General features: G+C 42.4%; 1 protein-coding gene across 1 annotated transcript in view; it reads right to left on the bottom strand.

Moving 5' to 3' along the window:
- Positions 1–18,820, bottom strand: part of ifih1 (interferon induced with helicase C domain 1) — a 189,647-nt gene that overhangs the window by 33,988 nt on the left and 136,839 nt on the right. The window contains exons 5-7 of the mRNA XM_070875538.1: positions 15,949–16,178; positions 14,345–14,555; positions 7,700–7,905 (exon numbers count right to left, since the gene is read on the bottom strand). Coding sequence (XP_070731639.1) covers positions 7,700–7,905; positions 14,345–14,555; positions 15,949–16,178 — 647 coding nt within the window. The remainder of the gene's footprint in view (positions 1–7,699; positions 7,906–14,344; positions 14,556–15,948; positions 16,179–18,820) is intronic.

Below are 18,820 nucleotides of genomic sequence, written 5' to 3'. Positions count from 1 at the left end.
TGTAATGGCTCACCAGCAACAGTTAGATTCAAAATGTTTGGTCAATATGATGCCATGGAAAGATAATAAAGGGCAGAGAAGATTTTAGTTTGTACAGAATTGTGGTATGAAAACTAGAGAGAGAAAGATTCACACTGAAAGTAATCCAAAGCACAGTAATGTTCATCTTGAAATAAAAGAATGATTTCTGCCTGTTTGCTGGCCAAAAGAACTGTGAGCTAACTGCCTATAGTTTTGCATGATCAACTCATTTTAATACTTATTCAGAGCTGCTTTCACAAATTTGGCCCTGTGCTTGGAGCTAGCAGAATGTGGAATTCACAAAATCTGGCCATCAATTCAAAGTTAAAGTAACATGTTCTCTTAAAAGTAGCTGTGCATGAAGACAAATATTCTTTCAGCATTTCTAAAGCTTCAGCAAGAGTGGGGCACAGGTGGATGGGGAAGAAGGAATTGCCAGGCAAAAATGAAGTCGAAGGAAACCCAAATTGGAGTCTGCGGGAAAGTGAGACCCAATAAACTGGACGTAGTGCATTATGACATGGGTATGAGGAGGGCTGCTTTGTTTGGCACTTCAGAACAACCTCCACAGGAGGCAGTCGGTGGTGTCCCAGAGCCAGGAATTTCAGCAAAGCTGCTCCCACTCTGCTGCTGTGATTTCACCGTAATTGTGTCAGAAGTCCTATTCTGTGCATAAACAAGGTTTCCGGGGAACCGAGCAGAATCCTTGAATGGGAGCAGCAGAACCCCATCAGAAAAACCCAGCCATGAGTAGATGCAAGGCTTGGAATAGTTTGACTCTTGTTCGTTCACAATCACATGATCTCAAAATTTTCTCTAACATGCCTAAAATTTTGGTTCCGTTTTTAACATCAAAGGCTCCAATTCACAGATAATGAAATATCTATTGGTATATACACAGATCTAAATTGTACACTACTAAGGTATTTAGAAAAATAAAGATTTGGGGAAGAGTGCACCTCAGTGCTTATTGCGACAGGAGATTCATTCACTGACCGACTGCAATTTATTTTTTTTAAATAGGTGCAGGAGCAGGCCATTCAGCCCTTCTAGCCTGCACCGCCATTCAATGAGTTCATGGCTGAACATGAAACTTCAGTACCCCCTTCCTGCTTTCTCGCCATAACCCTTGATCCCCCGAGTAGTAAGGACTTCATCTAACTCCCTTTTGAATATATTTAGTGAATTGGCCTCAACTACTTTCTGTGGTAGAGAATTCCACAGGTTCACCACTCTCTGGGTGAAGACGTTTCTCCTCATCTCGGTCCTAAATGGCTTACCCCTTATCCTTAGACTGTGACCCCTGGTTCTGGACTTCCCCAACATTGGGAACATTCTTCCTGGATCTAACCTGTCTAAACCCATCAGAATTTTAAACGTTTCTATGAGGTCCCCTCTCATTTTTCTGAACTCCAGTGAATACAAGCCCAGTTGATCCAGTCTTTCTTGATAGGTCAGTCCCACCATCCCAGGAATCAGTCTGGTGAATCTTTGCTGCACTCCCTCAATAGCAAGAATGTCCTTGCTCAAGTTAGGAGACCAAAACTGTACACAATACTCCAGGTGTGGCCTCACCAAGGCCCTGTACAACTGTAGCAACACCTCCCTGCCCCTGTACTCAAATCCCCTCGCTATGAGGGCCAACATGCCATTTGCTTTCTTAACCGCCTGCTGTACCTGCATGCCAACCTTCAATGACTGATGTACCATGACACCCAGGTCTCGTTGCACCTTCCCTTTTCCTAATCTGTCACCATTGAGATAATAGTCTGTCTCTATGTTTTTACCACCAAAGTGGATAACCTCACATTTATCCACATTATACTTCATCTGCCATTCATTTGCCCACTCACCTAACCTATCCAAGTCACTCTGCAGCCTCATAGCATCCTCCTCGCAGCTCACACTGCCACCCAACTTAGTGTCATCCACAAATTTGGAGATATTACATTTAATCCGTCTAAATCATTAATGTACAATGTAAACAGCTGGGGCCCCAGCACAGAACCTTGCGGTACCCACCTAGTCACTGCCTGCCATTCTGAAAAGTACCCATTTACTCCTACGCTTTGCTTCCTGTCTGACAACCAGTTCTCAATCCACGTCAGCACACTACCCCCAATCCCATGTGCTTTAACTTTGCACATTAATCTCTTGTGTGGGACCTTGTCGAAAGCCTTCTGAAAGTCCAAATATACCACATCAACTGGTTCTCCTTTGTCCACTTTACTGGAAACATCCTCAAAAAATTCCAGAAGATTTGTCAAGCATGATTTCCCTTTCACAAATCCATGCTGACTTGGACCTATCATGTCACCATTTTCCAAATGCGCTGCTATGACATCCTTAATAATTGATTCCATCATTTTACCCACTACTGAGGTCAGGCTGACCGGTCTATAATTCCCTGTTTTCTCTCTCCCTCCTTTTTTAAAAAGTGGGGTTACATTGGCTACCCTCCACTCCATAGGAACTGATCCAGAGTCAATGGAATGTTGGAAAATGACTGTCAATGCATCCGCTATTTCCAAGACCACCTCCTTAAGTACTCTGGGATGCAGTCCATCAGGCCCTGGGGATTTATCGGCCTTCAATCCCATCAATTTCCCCAACACAATTTCCCGACTAATAAAGATTTCCCTCAGTTCCTCCTCCTTACTAGACCCTCTGACCCCTTTTATATCTGGAAGGTTGTTTGTGTCCTCCTTAGTGAATACCGAACCAAAGTACTTGTTCAATTGGTCTGCCATTTCTTTGTTCCCCGTTATGACTTCCCCTGATTCTGACTGCAGGGGACCTACGTTTGTCTTTACTAACCTTTTTCTCTTTACATACCTATAGAAACTTTTGCAATCTGCCTTAATGTTCCCTGCAAGCTTCTTCTCGTACTCCATTTTCCCTGCCCTAATCAAACCCTTTGTCTTCCTCTGCTGAGTTCTAAATTTCTCCCAGTCCCCGGGTTCGCTGCTATTTCTGGCCAATTTGTATGCCACTTCCTTGGCTTTAATACTATCCCTGATTTCCCGAGATAGCCACGGTTGAGCCACCTTCCCTTTTTTATTTTTACGCCAGACAGGAATGTACAATTGTTGTAATTCATCCATGCGGTCTCTAAATGTCTGCCATTGCCCATCCACAGTCAACCCCTTAAGTATCATTCGCCAATCTATCCTAGCCAATTCACGCCTCATACCTTCAAAGTTACCCTTCTTTAAGTTCTGGACCATGGTCTCTGAATTAACTGTTTCATTCTCCATCCTAATGCAGAATTCCACCATATTATGGTCACTCTTCCCCAAGGGGCCTCGCACAATGAGATTGCTAATTAATCCTCTCTCATTACACAACACCCAATTTCAATTTTCTTTTAGCAACAACCTAATTCCAGCAATATTACCACCAATATTCCAGCAGTTATACTCAAAAAGGCTGGAGAGATAAACTAGGAAATTATAGGTCTATTAGTTTAACATCAGTTGTGGGAAAGTAACTAGAATCTGTTATTAGGGACAAAGTGACTGAGCAGTTGGACAAATGTGAGCTGATCAGAAGGAGCCAGCATAAGGGTAAGTCATGTCGAATGAACCTAGTTGAACTTTTTGAGAAAATAACAAACGTGGTTGATAAAGTAGTGTCTATGGATGTTAATTATATGGACTTCCAGAAGGCATTTGACAAGGTTCCAGATAAGAGACTTAACAAAAATGAGAGCGATTGGAATTGGAGACCATTTGGCTTGGATAAGGAATTGGTTAGGTGATAGGAGACAGAGAGTAGGAATAATGGCTATGTACTCAAATTGGCAGCAAGTGGTGTCCCCCAGCGACCGGTTTAGGGGCCTCAGCTTTTCACTGTAGTTATAAATGACTTGGATGAAGGAATAGAGTGCCGTATATATAAATTTGCTGACACCGCAAAGTTAGGTTCACAGAAAGCAGTGAAGATGGGAGCAGAAAGTTGCAAAGGGAAATTGATAGATTAAGTGAGTGGGCAAAATTGTGGCAGATGGATTTCAATGTAGGAAAATGTGAGGTCAACCACTTTGGATCTAAGAAAGATAGATCAAAGTATGTTCTAAATAACGAGAAGCTAGTAACTGTGGAGGAGCAGAAAGATTTAGGGGTCCAAGTAAAAAAATCACTAAAAGCTGGAGGGTTAGCCTTTATCTCAAGAGGGCGAGGGCTGGAATACAAAGGGGTGGAAGTTATGGGAGGAAGGGCAATGTGTGAGGAGGACATAAAGAGGCTGCAGGAGGACATAGACAGGCTAAGTGAGTGGGCAAGAATTTGGCAGATGGAGTATAATGTTGGAAAGTGTGAGATCATGCACTTTGGCAGAAAAAAAATCAAAGAGCAAGTTATTATTTAAATGGAGAAAAATTGCATAGTGCTGCAGTATAGTGGGACCTGGGGGTACGTGCAAGAAACACAAAAGGATAGTATGCAGGTACAACAAGTGATCAGGAAGGTCAATGGTACCTTGGCCTTTATTGTAAAGGGGATGGTCTTGGTATAGCTGTACAGGGTATTGGTGAGGCCATACTTGGAATACTGCGTGCAGTTTTGGTTTCCATATTTACGAAAGGATATACTTGCTGTGGAAGCAGTTCAGAGAAGGTTCACTAGGTTGATCCCGGGGATGAGGGGTTTGACTTCTGAGGAAAGGGTTTGAGTAGGTTGGGCCTCTACTCATTGGAATTCAGAAGAATAAGAGGTGATCTTATAGAAACGTATAAGATTATGAGGGGGCTTGACAAGGTGGATGCAGAGAGGATGTTTCCACTGATGGGGGAGACGAGAACTAGGGGACATGGTCTTAGAATAAGGGGCCGCCCATTTAAAACTGAGATGAGGAGAAATTTCTGCTCTCAGATGGTTGTGAATCTGTGGAATTTGCTGCCTCAGAGAGCTGTGGAAGCTGGGACATTAAATAAATTTAAGACAGAAATAGACAGTTTCTTAAACGATAAGGGGATAAGGGGTTATGGGGAACGGGCGGGGAAGTGGAGCTGAGTCCATGATCAGATCTGCCATGATCTTATTGAATGGCGGAGCAGGCTCCAGGGGCCGTATGGCCTACTCCTGTTCCTATTTCTTATGTTCTTATGTTACAGCTGTGCGGAGCTCTGGTTAGCCACCATCTGGAATACTACATTCAGTTCTGGGCACCACACCTCAAAAAGGATATATTGACCCTGGAGCGAGTGCAGCACAGACTCAACAGAATGATACCGGGACTAAAAGGGTTAAATTATGAGGAGAGCTGACATAAGAGTGGCTTGTATTCCCCTGAATATAGCAACATTCCCTTGAATATAGCAGATTAAGAGGCGATCTAATTGAGGTGTTTAAGATGATCAAATGAGTCGACAGTGTTGATGGGGAGAAACGATTTGCTCTGGTGGGGAATCCCGAACAAGGGGCATAACTTTAAAATTAGAACTTTTCTGTTCAGGGGTGATGTGAAAACTCTTCACACAGAGTAGTGGAAATCTGGAACTCTCTTCCCCAAAAAGCTGTTGAGGCTAGGTCAACTGAAAATTTAAAAACTGAGTTTAATAGATTTTTGGTAGCCAAGGGTATTAAGGGTTACAGAACCACGGTGGGTGGAGGGAGTTAAGATATAGATGAACCATAATCTAACATAAGGGCTCGAGAGGCCTGAATGGCCTACTCCTGTTCTTATGTAAACATAATAACTTAGTTATGGACACCAATTGCAACTGCTGGCAAAACATTGGGCTTGGTCACATCTTAAAGCGAATCGTCCATTAGCAGACTTTAATTTAAATTGATTCGCACTTTGGCTTGTGACTGAACAAAGTGAAAGAGCGACATCATTCTAGTGATTTTGAAGCGTGTTATTTTTTAACTTAGACAAGAAATGTACAGATCAATAGAAACAAGGGTCTCTTTAAAATGTTAAGAACAACTCGACCTGTTTCCCTAGCTATTATTAATGATTATTTTATCTGTATTATTCAGCAAACCACAGCAATTTCCAAAGGAATAGGGAGGAAGAGAAACTTTATATAACCTGCTTTGAATCACATAACATTTTCATTCTACTTTTAATCACAGCCATAACATATTTTCTTGATCATTACAGCAATGTCAATTCTCTCCCAGCATCGGTTATAATGGTACAACTCACTTCGAAATAGAAGCCAGTATGGGGGTAACATTCCTCCTGTATTTTCCTCCATTTGTTAATGTTAGCAAAATTGTTAACGCAAATACTAAGTGGGGATATAGTTGATGTATTCACCGAGACATATGAAAGCATGGGCCTTACGCTTAACATCTGTAAGACAAAGGTCCTCCACCAGCCCACCCTCGCCGCACAGCACTGCCCCCCTGTCATCAAGATTCACGGCACGGCCCTCGAAAATGTGGACCACTTCCCATACCTCGGGAACCTCTTGTCAACAAAGGCAGACATTGATGCGGAGATTCAACATCGCCTCCAGTGTGCCAATGCAGCCTTCGGCCGTCTGAGAAAAAGAGTGTTTGAAGACCAGGCCCTCAAACCTACCACCAAGCACATGGTCTACAGGGCTGTAGTAATTCCTGCCCTCCTGTATGGATCAGAGGCATGGATAATGTACAGAAGACACCTCAAGTCGCTGGAGATATATCACCAATGGTGTCTCTGTAAGATCCTGCAAATCCCCTGGGAGGACAGGCGCACCAACATCAGTGTCCTCACCCAGGCTAGCATCCCCAGCATTGAAGCACTAACCACACTCAATCAGCTTCGCTGGGCAGGCCATTTAGTTTGCATGCCAGACACGAGACACTCCAAGCAATTGCTCTATGCGGAGCTCCTTCATGGCAACCGAGCCAAAGGTGGGCAGCGGAAACGTTACAAGGATACCCTCAAAGCCTCCCTGGTAAAGTGCAACATCACCACTGACACCTGGGAGTCCCTGGCCGATGACCACCCTAGGTGGAGAAAGTGCATCCGGGAGGGCGCTGAGCTCTTTCAATCTCAACGCTGCGAGCGTGAAGAGGTCAGGCGCAGACAGCGGAAGGAGCGTGTGGTAAATCAGTCCTACCCCCGCCTTCCCCCGACAAATGTCTGTCCCATCTGTGGCAGGATCTGTGGCTCTCGTGTTGGACTGTTCAGCCACCAAAGAACTCACTTTAGTAGTTGAGGCAAGTTTTCCTCGACTCCAAGGGACTGCCTATGATGAACATTCTTCCTGTATTTTCCTCTGTTTGTTAATGTTAGCAAAATTGTTAACGCAAATACCAAGTGGGGAAAATCAATAATGATTTAGCATTTGTTAAAAAGGGAGTAATCCAATCTAAGTTTTCTTTTGACTTTCCTAAACTATGACACTCGTTATAATTCCCTCTTTGGTACCCATTTTCTATATTTAAATTCAGAAAATGTTTATTCCTATCTTCTGATCACTGGCACATTTTATTTCTTCCTCAGCTAGGAACAGTCACAGAACCAACATGCATGCTTCCCTGAGGTAGGCTATCGAGAGTTGCTCCTCATAGCTGAGAATGGACAAAGCATAACTGTGCCAAGTAGCCTGGAGCTAATTGTCACTCATACAGGACTTGATTCCATGTTGGATTTCCAAAGGATATTTTATAATTAAATATGCAGACCACCCTTGTTGGCAATATTTAGTCTGTACAAGCAGAACAATGCAAGATCTTACTTGTAAAATGTGCGACTCCGCATTTCGTTTATTCTTTGCACCACCCACGCCAGGTGATGCTGTTAGTCCAAGGATCTGTGGAAGTGGCTCCACTGCATTCCCTTTTTTGTTGTTCAGCTTTTGCTCAATGTATCTGGTCATTATGCCCTTGTATACTCCTTCTTTCTGAGTGTGGTGGCATTCATCAATTATTATCAGCGAGAAATCTGATAAGACGAAAGTATTCACATTTCATTACAACCAGTCACCACATCTCAGTGCTAAACCTTCACACCATTTATTGATGTGCAAAGTGGAAATTCTTTTGTAATCTGGAGGAGTGGCTCGCCCACCCCCTATCGAACCCACGTGAGTTTCATTCTGTAATCCACTCTGCCAGATTACTGCCCAGATGGTGAATATGCAAATTTACCTCAATGATTCTTAGCTTGGTTGGAATAATATAATCAGAATAGGAGATAAATAAAGGTAGGTTCTTTTTCATTTTTAAGTAACTTGTACTGGGAATAATGTACTAGATTTTAAGAATTAGGATGCTGGTGAGGAGCTTTGCATCCCTGGAATGCATATCAGGAATTTGGGTGTGGAGATCAGCATGCTTTGCAGGATTTGTAATAAGGTGGATGAATTAACTGCGCAGGCAGCTATTAACGAATATGATATAATTGGCATGAAGGAGACATGGCTCCAGGGTGGCCAATGCTGGGAACTCAACATCCAGGGATATTCAACATTCAGGAAGGATAGACAGAAAGGAAAAGGAGGTGGGGTAGCATTGCTGGTTAAAGAGGAAATTAACGCAATAGTAAGGAAGGACATTAGCTTGGATGATGTGGAATCTGTATGGGTAGAGCTGCGGAATACCAAAGGGCAGAAAACCTAGTGGGAGTTGTGTACACCAAACAGTAGTAGTAAGGTTGGGACAGCATCAAACAAGAAATTAGGGATGTATGCAATAAGTGTAAAGCAGTTATCATGGGCGACTTTAATCTACAAATAGATTGGGCTAACCAAACTGGTAGCAATATGGTGGAGGAGGATTTCCTGATTTCCTGGGGTGTATTAGGGATGGTTTTCTAGACCAATATGTCGAGGAACCAACTACAGGGCTGGCCATCCTATACTGGGTGATGTGTAATAAGAAAGGACTAATTAGCAATCTTGTTGTGCGAGGCTCATTGGGGAAGAGTGACCATAATATGGTAGAATTCTTTATTAAGATGGAGAGTGACACAGTTAATTCAGAAACTAGGGTCCTGAACTTAGGGAAAGGTAACTTCGATAGTATGAGATGTGAATTGGCTAGAATAGACTGGCGAACGATACTTAAAGGGTTGACGGTGGATAGGCAATGGCAAACATTTAAAGATCACATGGATAAACTTCAACAATTGTACATCCCTGTCTGGAGTCAAAATAAAACGGGGAAGGTGGCTCAACCGTGGCTAACAAGGGAAATTAAGGATAGTGTTAAATACAAGGAAGAGGCATATAAATTGGCCAGAAAAAGCAGCAAACCTGAGGATTGGGATAAATTTAGAATTCAGCAGAGGAGGACAAAGGGTTTAATTAGGAGGGGGAAAATAGAGTATGAGAGGAAGTTTGATGGGAACATAAAAACTGACTGCAAAAGCTTCTATAGATATGTGAAGAGAAAAAGATTAGTGAAGACAAACGTAGGTCCCTTTCAGTCAGAATCAGGTGAATTTATAATGGGGGACAAAGAAATGGCAGACCAAGTGAACAAATACTTTGGTTCTGTCTTCATGAAGGAAGACACAAATAACCTTCTGGAAATACTAGGGGACCGAGGGTCCAGTGAGAAGGAGGAACTGAACGAAATCCTTATTAGTCAGGAAACTGTTAGGGAAATTGATGGGATTGAAGGCTGATAAATCCCAGGGCCTGATAGTCTGCATCCCAGAGTATTGAAGGAAGTGGCCCTAGAAATAGTGGATGCATTGGTAATCATTTTCCAGCAGTCTAGCGACTCTGGATCAGTTCCTATGGACTGGAGGGTAGTTAATGTAACACCACTTTTTAAGAAAGGAGGGAGAGAGAAAATGGGGAATTACTGACCGGTTAGCCTGACATCAGTAGTGGGGAAAATGTTGGAATCAATTATGAAAGATGAAATAGCAGCCATTTGGAAAGCAGTGACAGGACTGGTCCAAGTCAGCATGGATTTATGAAAGGGAAATCATGCTTGACAAATCTTCTAGAATTTTTTGAGGATGTAACTAATAGAGTGGACAGGGGAGAACCAGTGGATGTGGTGTATTTGGACTTTCAAAAGGCTTTTGACAAGGTTCCACACAAGTGATTGGTGTGCAAAATTAAAGCACGTGGTATTGACATGGATAGAGAACTCGTTGGCAGACAGGAATGAGAGAGTCAGGATAAACGGGTCCTTTTCAGAAGGCAGGCAGTGACTAGTGGGGTGCCGCAGGGCTCAGTGCTGGGACCCCAGCTATTTACAATATACATCAATGATTTAAATGAAAGAATTGAGTGTAATATCTCCAAGTTTGCAGATGACACTAAGCTGGGTGGCAGTATGAGTTGTGAGGGGGATGCTAAGAGGCTGCAGGGGGACTTGAACATGTTAGGTGAGTGGGCAAACGCATGGCAGATGCAGTATAATGTGGATAAATGTGAGGTTATCCACTTTGGTGGTAACAACACGAAGGCAGAATATTATTTGAATGGCAGCAGATTAGGAAAAGGGGAGCTGCAACGAGACCTGGTGTCATGGTACATCAATCATTGAAAGTTGGCATGCAGGTACAGCAGGCGGTGAAGAAGGCAAATGGCATGTTGGCCTTCATAGCTAGGGGATTTGAATATAGGAGCAGGGAGGTCTTACTGCAGTTGTACAGGGCCTTGGTGAGGCCTCACCTGGAATATTGTGTTCATTTTTGGTCTCCTAATCTGAGGAAGGACGTTCTTGCTATTGAGGGAGTGCAGCAAAGGTTCACCAGACTGATTCCCGGGATGGAAGGACTGACATATGAGGAGAGACTGGATCGATTGGGCCTGTATTCTCTGGAGTTTAGAAGGATGAGAGGGGATCTCATAGAAACATATTAAATTCTGACGGAACTGGACAAGTTGGATGCAGGAAGAATGTTCCCGATGTTGGGAAGTCCAGAACCAGGGGACACAGTCTAAGGATAAGGGGTAAGCCATTTAGGACTGAGATGAGGAGAAACTTCTTCATTCAGCGATTTGTTCACCTGTGGAATTCTCTACTGCAGAGAGTTGTTGATGCCAGTTCGTTAAATATATTCAAGAGGGAGTTCGATATGGCCCTTAGGGCTAAAGGGATCAAGGGGTATGGAGAAAAAGCAGGAAAGGGGTACTGAGGTGATGATCAGCCATGATATTGAATGGTGGTTCAGGCTTGAAAGGCCAAATGGCCTACTCCTGCACCTATTTTCTATGTTTTCCAATCATTGATTTTAATGGATAGATCTCCATACCTAAAATCCTAATATGTGTGTCAGGGTGCGAAACTCTACACTCGGAGCACAAATTTCTCATACCTGCCCTGATATTCTAACATGGAACACATGTTAATGCATGAAAATGTGGATGGCTGGGAATGAGTAATATGTTGAGTTCTAATTAAGAGCATCAAAGTAGATCATGTTTTATTAGAATAAATTCTTACAATTATTTGTGCACAGCAAGATCCCACCAACAGGACTAAGATAACCGACCAGATAATCTGTTTTTGGTGGTGGAGGGATAAATGTTGGCTTCAACCCTGGGAGAAATTCCATGCTCTTCTTCAAATAGTGCTATGAGATCTTTGATGTCCACTTGAGATTAGATGGGAGCTCACTACCATACAGAAGTGGCAGCCTCGATTATGTGATCAAGTCTCTAGAATGGGGCTTGTAACCACGTCCTTCTGACTCAGATACAAGAGTGCTATCACTGAGGTGAGGCTGACACCAAATTGATTAATAAAGCTGTAATTTGGGTGATATTTAGATTGAATTCAAAACTATTTGTGCTTCTTCACATCACCTATATCCCTTGATTACAAAATACCCGTATTATTTGCAAACTAGAATACTGCCTGTCAGAAGACACACAAAACTTTAAGCATATTCTTTTGCAATTGGAGAGTATGATTGGGCAATTGAGATAACAGAATACATTTTACTCATTATTGAAATAAAGCAGATACTCGAATAGCAGTTTATATAGCAATTGGGAATGTTTGTTGCATTTTAACAGCTGGAGTTACAGTCTTCTACAATAAATCAATGTAACAATTTTCAAACCAGGGTCATATAGAGCGCATGGACTGAGATGTTATTTCCAAAAGGCAGAACAGAACTGTTTAATCTTGTGGAAGTCGGCCAGTTGTACTTTGGCAGTATTTAAGGATTAATATATTTTGGAAACACTGGTTAAAAATCAAAAAAGGGAAGCATTTTGTGTATTTCCTAATTTATTGATCGATTTATTCCTCCCATCATGTTACTTGAAGGAGGGACCTTTGACAAATTACATGTCCAAAGCTACAGAATAGGCCAATAATCCAAATTAGTTTGTAGCCAATATACAAGTGTTCACAGCTGGGACACAACAATTGTTTTTAACCATCTCCCTGTTTTGATGTGGTTGTACATCACATTAACGTTAGCTGATTTTTTTATGCATTTCTCTAAGATTAAAACATTGAAACATAAAGAAAAATACACATTATTTCATCTAGAAAGAGCTTGAATGGTGTGCATGGCCATTAGTCTATTTTGAAAAAGTAAACAGTTAACTGCAAACTAAATTATTAAAATGAATCATTCCACAAGAGCAGGCATTTATTAAAAAAATGATTACATCTGGTCTTAGTTTCAACATTGCATGGACTCAGTGATCCACCAGTGATCAGTTAGAGATAACACCCTAGAACCCAATAAAACATGAAGAAACACTGGAGTCTTTTTATTCCAATGTCACAGTCTCTTGAGAAACATTTGCCACAGTAGTGACAAGCTATGCTGTGCTGAAAGTTAAAATCAGAGTAGTGATTGTACACAAACACTTACTTACTAAACAATATGGCCCTGGAATCCCTGGGTTGGGAGAGGGCATGTGTCTGATTTCCACCCGGAGGGAGGAATTTGGGCTGGAACCCATTTCTGCCAGGATTCCGCCCCATTTACACCAGGACCTTTAGATTCCATTCAAGGATGGGTGGGGGGAAGAGAACCCTGGGCAGATCTTACAATTGTGCCCCTACACATGCCAGTGAGGGGAGCAGGATGAGTTCCTGGGCTTCGCCAGGAAATTCCTCCCTTTACACCATTAAAAGGCCTCAGCAGAACACATGCAAGTTGCGAGCTGACGCAAGTCCCTTTGAGGCCTTCTGAAAGCCCAAACCTTCAAGGATAAGCTAATCAATCCCAGAGTGGGTCATTTATCTTCTCTAGTGGCAGAGTGAGTCCAGTAGAAGCCAAAAACTTAAGAAAAAATCTTCGGCCCAGTTGGAGTTCAGGGGGAATTTCAGGCTGCTTGGGGTTAGGGTGGGTGGAGGTTCTGCAGAGTAACACTTACCCCAGCAGAACGAGTCCCCATAAAGAACTCACAATACTACTGCTGCTAGAATTCACCTAATTTCCCCAGTTTATGCTGGCAAAAGATGGGAAAATTATATTTTTCACAACTGGTGAACTGATCGTGTAAATCATGCTCCTCTTCCCAAGATAAAATGTTGCTTTCTTCCAATAAAATAAATTGTTCATCTCTTGTTTTTAGCATTTGGTTTCTTTAGACTGGCAGAAGAGATTTTTTTAAATCAAGCGGTTCAATCACTGCAGCATCTAGATGGTAGACTAGCATCAACAATGGGCTGCAGAGCAACGCAGTAACCAAAACAAAGTGAACAAAGAAACTGAATGGTAAGGTTGGGAGAAGAAGACATTTTAAAAAGCAAGAGAAGTGAAAACAAAACCTGCAGGAGAGAAAATTAAAAATGAAGAAGCAATATTATATAAAATTCAAAATTGCTCCTGGATTTATCCTAGAATCATTCTAGGTGCAGCATCCAATGGGAATTGATACAAAAATGACATGAATGTGACACATCCATGCAAATGCCATCCTCTCCCTTTTACCACCATTTGTTCAGATTAATTATTCTTCAATTAAATATTTTAGATTAAAGGAGCTTATTTATAGGTGATCTGTTAAATTTATCATCATCATCATAGGCAGTCCCCCGAAGCGAGTATGACTTGCTTCCACGCCAAAAAGGGATGAGTTCATGGGTGTTTCAATATTCCAGATCCCGAACTACATCTTGAAGGATGGAAGATGCTTGTGCGAGGATTTTTTTAACGTGTGGTGGCCGTTGCACACCAGCCACTACACGGGCTTGACAGAGCTAGGTCTTGGTCCAGTGGCAAGGGTTAACCAAGGAGACCAGCTATGCTGCACAGACCTAGCGTGCACGTATCGTAGTGTGGGCTGACCCATGCTGTCCCTGGGCCCTCTAAAGGCCTTTAGAAGGGCTTATTAACTGTCAAGATTATTATCACTGTTGCATACAGATCAATTACAAATAACACAGCGATTACAGTACTTCAAATAATTAGCACATTAAAAAGTGTGTTAAAGACAAAAATGTACCTGATATTTTGAGATTATCTGCATCACTGTCGTTTAGTTCAGCCAGTTGATTCTCCAGGATTTGAGCTGTACAGATAATAATGTCATTCTCACGCACCACTTGAGGGAAGGAGATCTTCAGCTGGGTATCACCACTTATTTTGCAGACACTATACTTATCTTTCAGGTATGGATTGAACTCCTTACGGAAATGCTGGTCAACTAACGGCACCTGGTGTACATATGAATGAAAGAGAAACAATCATTGTAATTTTGCCCACCTGATTGAATTAGAATATGAATCTAATGTCTGGTGCTTTGCCTACAATAGACTACACTTTAAAAGTACTTCATTGGCTGTAAAGCGCTTGGGTGCATCCAGAAGTCGTGAAAGGCGCTATATGAATGCAAGTCTTTTTAACCTTTTTTCTTTTAAGTAGATTTTAACTTCATCTTATTTCACTGTCAAAGTAAGTACAGATTTTCATGACAGCAGTTTTGGCTTTTCCAAAATAATGACAATGTTGTCACTTTCTGATGCAAGAAAGCCACAACACTGTGATTTCTATAAATCGGTCATCCTATATTAGATTATCTTTTATCCATTATATCAATGAACTAGTGGATTGCCCATGCCATTGCTCATGGTGAGTCAGAGGAGACATTGCCTTAGAACGTGTGCTTGCTAAGCCCCACCCCTCCAATCTAGCAGAATCAGAAATGGAACCCTCGGTGTCCTAATCTTGGGTTTCTTTTCCTTTTCCCTCCTTGCTCAACAGGGTCTCTCTCTGTCTCTTTTTCTTCCTTTTTTAACAGGGCCCTCTTGCGCGCATCTCCACCCCAATAGTATCTCTCTCTTTCTCCCTTTACAAAAGTGGTATCCCAGAGCGTCTTTTCTCTCCATTCGCCTTTGAAAAATGGCTTTCTCCCTCGGTTCTCTCTTTCCACTTTCCCCAAGAAGATCTTTCTCTCCTCCCCGATAACAGTATCTGTTTCTTTTTTTCCTCAATTACCAGGCCTCAGTGCTGCTGAAAGAGGCAAATAAAAGTCAGCAGTTTGTTTATCAGAGCCAAACTCTTCTGCGTGCACATGTCACAGCCATCTGAAAAAAGAATCCTGTGCATGCAGATTTTGTTTATTTGCATTCAGGTCCTAATATCAAGTCTCTGATTAAGTCTGCTGACTAGATAGGGATTTTGAAGTAAGAATAGAGTGTGCACATGAAATTTAGGATGTTCACAGGCCTGTTAGGATATATATGCAGGGTTCTCACCTAGCAAACAGAGTGCGAGACACAACTCTGGTCTTGCTGGTTGTGCTTCGTACTCTGTTGCCATCAATTTCAGACCGATAGTGTTGTACACCTATTAAGAATACTTGGAGGAGGTGCTCTCATACCATTTCAGCTTTGCACTGTAGCAATGATAAAATGACTTCATGGAATCGTCTATTCTTCGCTAACTTTAAATGTCAGTGGCAGTTGGATTAAGTGCCTATAGAGATTTGCTTTCCCCACTTTGGTGTACTCCAAGCACTGTCTGTCCATATAGCTCCAAAAATAGCATTTAAAATATAATGCTACCAGCAGTATAACTGAACCACAGTCACCCTTAACAATAAATTACCTTGTTAACAAGCACTATAGCCTTCCCCATTTTGCCCAGTAACTTCAGTTTGTCGAGATGATGTCTGGTAATGTAGACAGCCACTCTAGTCTTTCCACTTCCTGTGGGCAGGCAGATAATTAGGTTTTTACCCTCCAAAGCTGGAGCTGCTACTTCCTGCTGATAGTCTCGGAGCTGGATCTCAGGAACTGGTGATCGTCTGCCTTTCTCTTTGTTCTCCTCATCTGAATCTGGAACATGTGTATAGCAAATTTCAAGATGATAACTAGGGAATGAGATTGATATTTAATATATAACATTTTTGGACCTTTTTTGTATCTACAATAAATGGATCCTGACTATGGAAAGTGTTCAACACACAACTGTTCAATGACAAGCAACATGTTCATCAGTTGGCAAGTGTGCTGGAATCATTATAGTATCCCAGTAGCCAGTACAGCAGGTGAGAACAGGCAGCAGGGGATGTGACTTTGGATTGCTTGAGAGCTTATCCAGAACCTCCCAAACCTCAGAAGGCATGCTTGTCTGCCTAGGTGTTCAGCATATTCAATTTGTTGCATGCTTTCCAAAGGTCAGATGGCTCTGAATCAGCTCTTAGTCCAAAGTTGGGCAGCTGCTACTGCAATCTTTAAACCCCCTCTAGACTCCTCCCACTCTGTGACAGCACAGAACAGCTGAGCAGCCAGAGTGACCCTTGACCTGACAGGTCACTGAGTAAAAACTTGGCACATTTAAGAAAAGATCAAGGCTGTTTTTTCTGAATATAGTGTGAGGAAGCACTTTGAATAATATATGCTCACCCAGACTTGCCTTCTCCTTTCAGTGCCTTAAGGGCTTTCATTTATAAAACTATGCTGGGTCTTTGTTCTCAATAGCAGGCTGATGTATCCACTGTACAAATAAAGTGTCAGGAAACTGCAAGGATTGCAGGAAGTCTGAAGATTTTACTTTACAAACAACACATAGGCATTTTGGGGAAAAATTCTAAAAAGCACTTTGTGTAAATGGCTTTCAAAGATCGACTTTGTGAATAGCAGTGTGGTGGCACAACATTTGGGTGCTGTAATCTAGAGTGGCACAGGCTAATAGGGCAGGAGTTGCGAGTCATAACCTCTTCGCAGTGAGTTTGAGCTGTGCCGCTGCAGGGAGATACCAAGCAGGGGCATAGTGCTACTCGACAGAGAGGCAGAGAAAAGAACAGAGAAAGTTACACTCGGCCACTCCTGCACTTCTCAGTTGTTGGCTTCACAGAGGCACTGGCAGAAGCTTGGGAACAGGCTATCTGCCCTCTCTCTTTGGTAGGGATGGTGCATAACACAAGACAATTAAAGGAGGATGGAAAGAAAATACCTAAAAAGGAGAGAATTTCACCCTGATAAAAACTGAAAAATTAGGTAGATCTGTGCACTACTTTTTTAAAGCTTTTTTTATTTGCTGTTCTGGTAACATGATTCAAGAAACAAAACAGACAGTATGTACAAGTACCCAATAGTCTAGTTAAAGGGGAGTGTCACCCATGGGGGTGGAGGGGCATAACATCTACTTCAGTGTTACGTAAGGAAACAAATGATGTTCACTGCCTCTGGACTACTATAGTTTGCACGGAAAGCTAAGCTACTTAAGGGGCTGTAATCAAAATTAAAATCAAGCTTTACTAAAGCAGCTTTGTTTAAAATCTTAGTTATACTGCTACAAAATCATTGCTTCTTCAACATTTTCTGATCTTAAATATAAACAAATAGAATGATTTCCTCATTGATGTATTTTCTTCTTTTTCTATTTCTCATGTCTCACCCACTTCCCCAGACAGAAAAGCTGCCAAAATTCTATGAATAGTATTAAGTCAGCCACCAAGATGTGACAAAAGGGATAGGCTGACTCTCACCTGCAACTTTTCTCCCCCCACCCCACGTCTGTCAAACCTTCTGTTAAATGAACCGACTTCCACGTGGCATTTTCTAATGATAAATGGTGGCATAGTGGTTATGTTATTGGACCAGTAACCAGAGTGTGCTATGTGGTGGGGTCTGTCCCGCCTGTTACAGAGACTGTAATTCCCGCATTGGATTGTGCAGCCACCTGAAAATTCACTTTTAGAATGGAAGCAGTCTTCCTTGATTTCAAGGGACTGCCTATGATGATGATGAACCAGAGGCCTGGACTAATGATCCAGAGATGTGAATTCAAATCTCACCACGGCAGCTGGGGAATTTAAATTCAGTTAATTAAATAAATCTGGAATAAAAAGCTAGTATCAGTAATGGTGACCATGAAACTACCGGATTGCCGTAAAAACCCATCTGGTTCACTAATGTCCATAAGGGAAGGAAATCTGCCGTCCTTACCCAGTCTTGTCTAAATGTGACTCCAGACCCACCGCAAAGTGGTTAACTCTTAACTGGCCCTCTGAAATGACCTAGCAAGCCACTCAGTTGTTGCTCACCACCATCTTCTCAAGGGGCAATTAGGGATGGGTAATAAATGGCAGGTTTGTCAGAAACACCCACATTCTGTGCATGAACCTCCTCGTAGGACTGCTCCTGGGCACGGCCAAGGGTGCCATCAGCCGGTCCAGGCAGCGGGCGGTCGAGGGGGTCGTTCAACCTGACTGCCTGCCTCTCTTCCGCTCTTACATCCGGTCCAGGGTGTCCTTGGAGATGGAGCACGCGGTGTCCACCGGTACGCTCGCGGCCTTCCGCGAGAGGTGGGCACCGGAGGGACTGGAGTGCATCATCACGCCCGGCAACCAAATTTTAATTTGATTTTACGTTTTAAAGTTTAATTTGTTTTAATTGCCGGTGCTTTTAGTGTCCCCCTCTCCTTTTATAGGGGGCACTGGAAAAAAGGAAAAATTTGATTTTAGTGCCCCAAA

This window comes from Pristiophorus japonicus, chromosome 3, assembly GCF_044704955.1.
Source record: "Pristiophorus japonicus isolate sPriJap1 chromosome 3, sPriJap1.hap1, whole genome shotgun sequence".
Taxonomy (NCBI): Eukaryota; Metazoa; Chordata; class Chondrichthyes; family Pristiophoridae; genus Pristiophorus; species Pristiophorus japonicus.
This window is presented reverse-complemented; position numbering and strand designations above follow the sequence as displayed.